Source organism: Watersipora subatra, chromosome 2, assembly GCF_963576615.1.
Source record: "Watersipora subatra chromosome 2, tzWatSuba1.1, whole genome shotgun sequence".
NCBI classification, from domain to species: domain Eukaryota; kingdom Metazoa; phylum Bryozoa; class Gymnolaemata; order Cheilostomatida; family Watersiporidae; genus Watersipora; species Watersipora subatra.
The window spans coordinates 61,388,392-61,396,774 of NC_088709.1; the positions used below are offsets into that span (position 1 = coordinate 61,388,392).

Below are 8,383 nucleotides of genomic sequence, written 5' to 3' on the forward strand. Positions count from 1 at the left end.
CCTGCTGCTATCTTTGAAATCCAATCGCTGCACAAATCTATCATCTTTTGCATCTGCCATGTTTTTATTTATTTAAGTTAAATGTATAATAAATTCTGGTTTTCACTGGTTCCAACAAACTCCGAAAACACACAAATGGCAGCAATATGGCTGCAATAAACTCACAGGCTCCAACAAGCCAAATTACAAATATAATATTACTATACAGCAATGTTAATAATATGATTCCAACAAATCACAGTACAGTTACAGTAATGGCACAAACGATCCACTACTTCTTCTGAATTACAATAACGCTGGCTCCACTAAGCCACAATACAATATGTATACGATGTACAATGTAACTGTGGCTCCTACAAACCACTTTACAATTTAAACCTGTCCGCAAATCTCTAATGAATTCCTGCAAATTCAGCCTACATATACACTACAGTCTATGTTGTTACAAGGTTCCTACAAGCCTACAAACTACTGCAGTCTCAATGATATGATCAATACAGCTGAATGAATTCCACTTGATATTGAGTTATAATATGAATCTGTCCAATATCAATAACAAATCTAGGTGCAGTGTTCGTATTTTCTGACACCATGTATGATAGGTTAATATCTACCTTTATAAGTGTATATACAGGTTTACAGGAGCACGTCTATTCAGGTCCAGCGCCAGTATTCAAGAGCCGAGACTAACGGTATATACGAGATTCCTCTGATATCTCTATGACGTAACATCCGTTACTCCACACAATCAGTGGTTTCAGATCAGTCGTATGTTTCTAATTCCTTGTGCATTCAATAGAGAATTTATTGGCCCAAATTGACTCACAGGGTTTTAGATCTGATCACATAGGAAATGATAAAAAAATTTGATTTGGAGTATCACTTCCTGTGGTCCAACTCACCCATACCACAGGGTAAATTGGACCGATCATATATGGTGCGCGGGGCTAGTTGAACTGCTATCGTTATTCTAGCTAATCCAATTCTGGTTGAGTAAATGAAGTATGTAATCACAAAGAACATGTATTTTATTGTGTTATGATGAACCAGATGGGATTAATGCAATATGGAACGATATACACACATGTAAATTGGTAATATTAAACCACTAAAATTACGTATACATTACATTATTGAGTCAACGTAATATATGAAGCATCAAGTTATAATAATAGTGGAGGGAGGGACGAGAGGCTAACACAGTTCATAGTCCTTACATGTTATTTTAACATCAAAGCTTACACTACCCAATGTGCGAGCCGTTGTTCCGGAAGAGATTGGAGCGACGATGATCTGGATGATTTGCACCGAGTCAACGAAAGCGACTTCATCATTTTGAACATATGCGCCTTCGGGTGTTCGCTTGTAAAAGTCTATCTTATATTTGCCATCGGACTTTGCCACAACCATACCGACATATGCAACTGATTTCCGGTGTTGATCAAACTTTGTGAGAAGAAATTGTTCGATCTCTACTTAGGGAAACTCATCCTCAACATCTGACTCCGTAACCGAATCTGTATCGGACTCGACGATCGGTATGGCCAAATGTTCCTTTTTTCAGCTGCTTGAATCGGGGGTTGTTACTTTTCTTTTCATTTTCGGTTTTGAAGGTTTTGTTCGTTTTCTATTTTCACGTTCATTCTCAACTCTTGCCTTTCCAGGCGTATCAGTGAGGATGGCGCTCTTAATGCGTTTTCGCTGTCTGTTACCTTATTTCCTAGGTCCTGCCTTTGGTAGTGGGCATATATCTTGAGGAGTGACCGCAGGAGTGATGGCACTGGTGCTGGCTCGGGGTACGGGAGTGTCAGAACTTGTGCTGGTCACAGGCTCGCCATCGATGGCTGGGATGCTGAGTTGTAACAGCGGACGTACTGGCTGCGGGTTGGGGAGTGCTGACGTTGATAGCCATAACCTGTTGTTCTCGCAGCGTGACTACAGGCAGCTCTCTATCGGTTACAGTCGACGATGCATATTCTGTATCAGTAGATATAAATGTTTAGTGGATACATGCCAGTACATTGAAATCAGGATTAAATGTTTTATAGTGTCATTGCTTTAACGAATGCACAAGCATATAGAGCTTCAGTGTCATAAGTGTAAATGGATCGGTCAGGGTTTGACCTCATGCAGTCATCGAGTGCTCCGTTGAAGAATATTTTCATTGTACCAAATACGGTCCGATCCAGTGGTCGCAGACGATGCGAGGTATGAGAGGGCAATGTTAGCAACACAACACCAGAATTCTTAGCCAGCACAATAGTCTTTAGAGAAACATGTGACACATGATTGTCTAGCAGTAACAAAACTGGCTTGTCTTGTGAGCACCTGCTGTTGGTGATCAAAAATGGAAGGTTTTGATTAGAGAGTACCTCTGTATCCATCCAGGCCGTCTTGATGGCTGTACCGATCAAGCCTACGGGAGTGCCATTTAGGGAGGCATTGTTCCACCTGACCCGTTTGAAAATATAAAAAGGTTGTAACGCATTTCCTGCAGCGTTAATGGTGCAGGCGATTGTTGTCAGTTCCCCTCTTTCCTGTGACGTGGTTGCGCCAACCTTCTTCTTTCCTAGGCTACTGACGACTTTTCCTGGTGTCTGTACAGTGGCAAATCTGCTTTCATCCGTGTTGTAAATGTCTTTGGGCATGAACTTGTATCTAAACAGGGTATGGAATAATATAATTCTCATTTCTTAGTTCAAGCGTAATTGCAACTTAACATTGTTTCCTGACTGAATATTAAAATTGCATTTAATTTTATTTTCATTATTAGATTGCATTAAGATCGCTTCTGCTTTGAAGATTGGCTAATAATTGTTTTACATTTAGCCTATGCATACCTAGCGTAGCCATCCGACAACTTGGTGTAACATTTTTCTACCACATGTCTATTGAATGCACTCTGTCGTGCTAGTGAAGTCGCTTCTGGTTTTCTCAGAGAAAGTTTGCTCTTTTAATGAACAGATTAAGCCGTTCCTCCCCTAAAAGGTATTAGAACAAATTATATAGTATTGCTGATTTCTATTTCATTCTAAATACGCAGCAGGTCTAACTGATAAGTACACTTTGAACTAAATACTAACCAGCTATTTTGTTGGTCTCCCATGAGTTTGCAATATTAAGAAGGTTGTTTCGGCTGGCATACTGGTATGCTAGTTCTCTCGTCTGTCTTGCCGATAGACCGTGGAACACATCGTCAACAGCCGCAATATGGTCAGCCAACTCCTTAATTGTTCAGTTATAAACACACTATTCACCTCGTGACACCTTTGTATGTGCCTATCTTCTGCTTTTCCGGACTGCTAGCTAATATGTAGCGCTTTAGTGTCGTCCTGGGCACACCATAGTTTAAAGCAGCTTGTCTCTCAGAGATACTATTATCTTTCACATCTTTAGCTGCCCTCCTGAGCATATCATTTGACGGTGCTCTGTCAGTCTTCCGTTGCCTATTCCCCACCAAATTTGAGTGTGCTGCTGATTAATTCTTCAAGGGTCTCCACAAGATCAAGCATTAGGACGATGACATATATTATATTATACATTTTCTCTATTGTAATAACATCCGAATATAGTTTTGGGATGTATAAATTATTTTATATATATAAATACATTTGTGGGGCAAGTTGGACCGGTGGTACAACTTACCTCTTGTTCAGCGGTCCAACTTGCCCCACCAGCCACCATTTGAAAAATTTCAAATTTATCCACATGTTTTAACCACGGAAATTTTTTAAATCTTGGAAAATGGCCCTCATAAGTTAACCATCCAGCCATATAGAAACCACTTTTAAAACAATTGGTAATCCCACAATATTTGTCACTCATTTATAGTTTTGAAATTATACATTTGTGAGGGGAATATCATAAAAGATCATACGATAAGATGATGATATGACACAATATGATACGATAAGATCCTATGATAAAAATCTCACCTGTCAACTTTCTTTGTCAATCTTTAAACAGGAAGTCATGTGACTTGCATTAGAATAAGTTTCACTTTAGACATGAACATGTAGGACTTTCACTGTGGCTGAAACATACCCTGCTCCAACTAACCCCGCCTTCTTTAAGGGTAATACCATGAGCACCAAACCTGGCATGCCTATTTCGTCTTGTAATACCACAGCCACAAATGGTAGTACATCTAATCAGATTCAAGACAACAATAGTTGTACTTCATGTTCTGTGTCAATTTCACTTACCAGTTGCCAACTAAGACTCTTAACTTGGCAGGCATTTTATCATTCTCTATTTCATCCTTGAATGAAGTCATTTCACTTGTTGTTTTTTATTAGCCCGATGCTTGTAGTACTGTGGCAATGTCAGCTTACATATAGAGGCTACATCTTTACCCCATGCCTAAATGACTATATTGAATCATTTTCCTCAAAAGTAGACAACATGACAAAACTATATTACGTAAAATTGTTTAAATAAGCAAGAGCTATGCTAGTGTAGTTGCTGATAAAACTGACATAAAAATGGTCACAGTTAGACTTATGGAAAATATTCAGAAACAACTTAGTTTTAAAGCGAGAGAGATAATTGAACTCTCTCAGCTTTTGTGCATGGCGCTCTTGAAACTGGCAACATTCACGATTATGCTCTAGATACCATAAATTGCATGTCATTTTTGCCCTCAACTTGAAAAAAAATACATGTTTGCGCCCAAAATATGTTGACAAGTAGTCCAATCTTATCTAAAGCCAGAATGGTCTGCATAACGCTTAACACAGAAAGTAATGTGATATATTTCATTCGCGGGTACAATAGCTGACCTTAAAAATAACACTTGAAAAAAACAATAGAATTAACTCCTCGAGCTAAATCGGGCATGGGCTTCAAGGCGGTGAGCTCATTTATGTATGAATATATTCACCAGCTGGGAAGCAACCATAGTGATGCAATAATTTCATTTCTGTACTCCTCAGTCTTGAATTTCTGGAAAAATACTTAAAGGTTGACTTGCAACAAAATTCACATTACAGTTATTTGGGATCAAAAGATTCACCATGTCTTACTCTGTTGTGTTGTAGGTGCCAAATATGTGGAAATGTGATTAGAAGCTGTTAAAAGCTCAAAAACGAAGAGCCGCCATAGATTGGAATCCGTTTATTTCTCTGATGTAGCCATGACAGTTTGATCATTGTCTTGTCTCGTGATGTTCTCACGTGAATTGAAAGGCCAATAAAAAGCTCAATATAAAACTTATCGTAGCACTAGTTTATGACAAACACTTCGGGTTTTACCGAAGACCCCGTATCAAATATAGATGCTCGCTACTTTACAGTTTTGTTTCGGCCTGGTCTAAGCGGCAAGTCGTAATCTGATCATGTGACCCGATAATTCGCAAATAATTTTTGCAGCGCTTTTCGATTATCACAGGTGACCAACAGGCTCGTCATGATTATCAGACAATGATATGTACTCTTTCGAGGTAATGCTGAAAAATTAAATGAATTTTTACGGTAAGTTATAAGATATCACTCTTCAAAGTGACAGCATTACAATGACAATAAAATAGACGCATAAGAACAATAGACATGGTTTTACTGAGTGCGTGAAGTATATTTGTGAAAATATTTCGACGAATAAGGTTACATGAAAATGTAAACAGAAACCATCTCTCACAGCTACGTCACATTTAAGCCGTTTTGGAAAGAGAATCCAAAGTACGACGGTCTCGTGTGGCTGCGATTAACTGTTCGTTTTTTAGCTTTTAAGAGCTTGTAATCACATTCCTACATGTTTTGCACCTACAACACAACAGAGTAAGACATGGTGAATCTTTTGATATCAAACCACTGTAATGTGAATTTTGTTACAAGTCAACCTTTAAAGCACATCAATTACATAAGTACGTACGTTGATCATATATTTCAGTACATCAGAGTCTTGGTTTTCAAGTGAGAATATATTCAATACACGAAGGATAATATAACTAGGAAAAACAGGGTGTCAAAAGTGTCCTTCAACAAAAAGCACTTGGTTGTGGCTCCCACAATGAGATGTCATAATTATCATTTAGCCTTAAATCGTCGATCCCTTTCACTGCTATTGAGGCTGGGATTTTCTGTGACAATCGGTGCTCTTAAACCCAGAGAGTGCTAATAATAATTTAGCATTATTGATAATCAACAATGCCTAGGGATCGTGCTAACGCCCGACCAATACAAACACATGTTCTTGGTTAATAGATTTCTGGTGATTGTTAGAGTTTACTTTTTTCATCCTTTCGTTCATTTCAGACATTTATAGTAATTATTATCACATCGTTTTATATGATGGCATTGTTTGCCCCATACAGAAATGATTGATAACTTGATTAATTAGTAATTAAATATCAAAAAGCAAAAAATATTAAAATTCAATTTTAGGTATTATATTCGAATAAATTATATTGTAATAGAAAACAGGTGTATTGGACAGTTAAATTCATCACTTTGTGTATGATACTAGCTTATGTGCAGACTAAGTTATTAACTGTAGGCTTCTCTATTTTGAACAATTCCGGAGTGCAGTGAGTCAACCCCAAAGATTGATATAATTCAATTGACTTCTACAACAAAATTAAACAAAAACAAAAATGACTACTAACAACATGCTTAGTTGTTAACCACCCATGGTGGTAAAGGTAATGAAATCACATCGATTCAATTGTGACCTGCAGTGGCGTGGCCCTAAGACTATATGTAAATTGCACTCTTGCGAGATCACGCAATGATTAGCCTCCGCCGTGCCCCTCAACATCACAATAAAAAGAGAGGGCTAGTGCTTAATATCATTGGGAAAATACAGTATGGTGCTCAGAATCTGACTTATTTATTATAAAAATATGTACATTAAGAGCTAATGACACTGATTCCTTTTTCATATTCATTGGTTCTCTGGAGTTGTCCTACCTTTACATGCCATTAGCCTCATTATCGTAGTTGATAAATCTAAGCAGTAAACGATAAAATAAGCAGTAAGAGCACCACACCGGACATGAAAATTGTGACGTCACAATTTCCTAGCCAATACCATTGAAAATTTCTGCGGTAGAGCTCTGGGGACATTCTATAAACACCAACCATGTCTGTCTCACCATGTCAACCAATGGCTCATTTGAAAGACATTATATTGAAGAACCTGAATAAGCTGAAGCAGTACTTATGTAATTGATGCGCTTTAATAAATCGTCATGCCATGGCTTCATCGGTAGTATAATCTGAGTTTGATATCTGCATTTTGGTTTTGGTTCTCAGTTGTTGACCTAACAGCCCTGGCTTGTCCGAAGCACCTTCTCTAGCTGTCTTATTTTTTAAATTGACCTCATGAAAAATCTTAGCGAGCTTTATTATGCCGCCGGTGCATGTCAGATAGCAAATTACAATAGGCTCACAGTACACAGTTACTCACCATTCCAACACTCCTTCACCCTTTCGCAGGTGCAGTTTCAGGACTATATCAGACCCACCTGGGCGAATTAATTTACCGGAAAATCAATTTTTTAAAATGTTTATACACTCTTCTGCATGTTATTATGTGCATGTATATATATATATAAACATGCATACATGTACATGTATATGTTCATATATATATATTTGAAAAAAATATTAAGAAGAAAGTAAACTTTTAGTAATTGCACTACAAATTTGTTTTGTGTGATGCACTCATCAGACGCGGTTAGACTAAAATTTAAAGTCGTACCGAATGTGCCGAAATTTTAGAAATGGGCTCGCTGTGTTAATAATGTCATTTAATGCTAAGTGCAACCGATAAGATAACTCCTAGCATGTCTCCAAATAGAAGTTAATTCTTTACTTTTATTCAATGTGCTCAAGTGTGGTTTTGCATATTATGAAGTATTTTTTTAGTAAACATAGTTTGCATCGTTTTGTTTTCTTTGTATACGGTTGTGATTGAGCTAATATTATCCATGTTAGGTTGTATGTTGAGTTGCAGTCTTTCAACTTCCAAATGTACTTGCTCAGTTCTGTGTGGTGTTGTTTGTTTGTGTGATTAAACGAGGCTTTATGATTGTTGTATCTGGTTTGAAATTCTGTTGAGCAAAGTCCTATGTAGGTTGCTATGTGTTTGTTTGTATGGTTATTTGCTGTTGCTTGGTATATCACATTTTTAGCTCTGCAATTTTTTTCAAAAGGGCAATTATTCTTTCCTCTGCAGTTGCAACTTTTTTCGTTGTCTTCTCTTTGTTGTGTCAAACTTTTAGTGAGCTTTTTGTTACTCGTATCAATGATAGTTTTCATATTTGGCATTACCGAGTAGCTGATTTTTAAGATGTGTCTATTAAATATTGCTTGGAGTGGGTTTTTCTTTGGGATAAGCAATATTTAATAGACAATATTTAATATTTCATAGATTATTGGGACCA

At 37.4% G+C, this 8,383-nt stretch overlaps 1 protein-coding gene across 1 annotated transcript; it reads right to left on the minus strand.

Moving 5' to 3' along the window:
- Positions 1–2,042: 2,042 nt before the first annotated feature.
- On the minus strand, positions 2,043–4,276 carry LOC137388416 (uncharacterized). The gene is made up of 3 exons (XM_068074901.1): positions 4,206–4,276; positions 3,258–3,446; positions 2,043–2,658 (listed from the first exon to the last, which is right to left on the minus strand). The coding sequence occupies exons 1-3, from the start codon at positions 4,274–4,276 to the stop codon at positions 2,043–2,045; spliced, it is 876 nt and encodes a 291-aa protein (XP_067931002.1).
- Between the last annotated feature and the right edge of the window lie 4,107 nt (positions 4,277–8,383).

Coding starts and splice junctions, on each gene's coding strand:
- LOC137388416 (XM_068074901.1), bottom strand. CDS start 4,276: ATGACTTCATTCAAGGATGAAATAGAGAATGATAAAATGCCTGCCAAG. Junction 3,447..4,205: donor AGAGTCTTAGTTGGCAACTG/GTAAGTGAAATT, acceptor GGTGGGGAATAG/GCAACGGAAGACTGACAGAG. Junction 2,659..3,257: donor ACATACAAAGGTGTCACGAG/GTGAATAGTGTG, acceptor TACCCTGTTTAG/ATACAAGTTCATGCCCAAAG.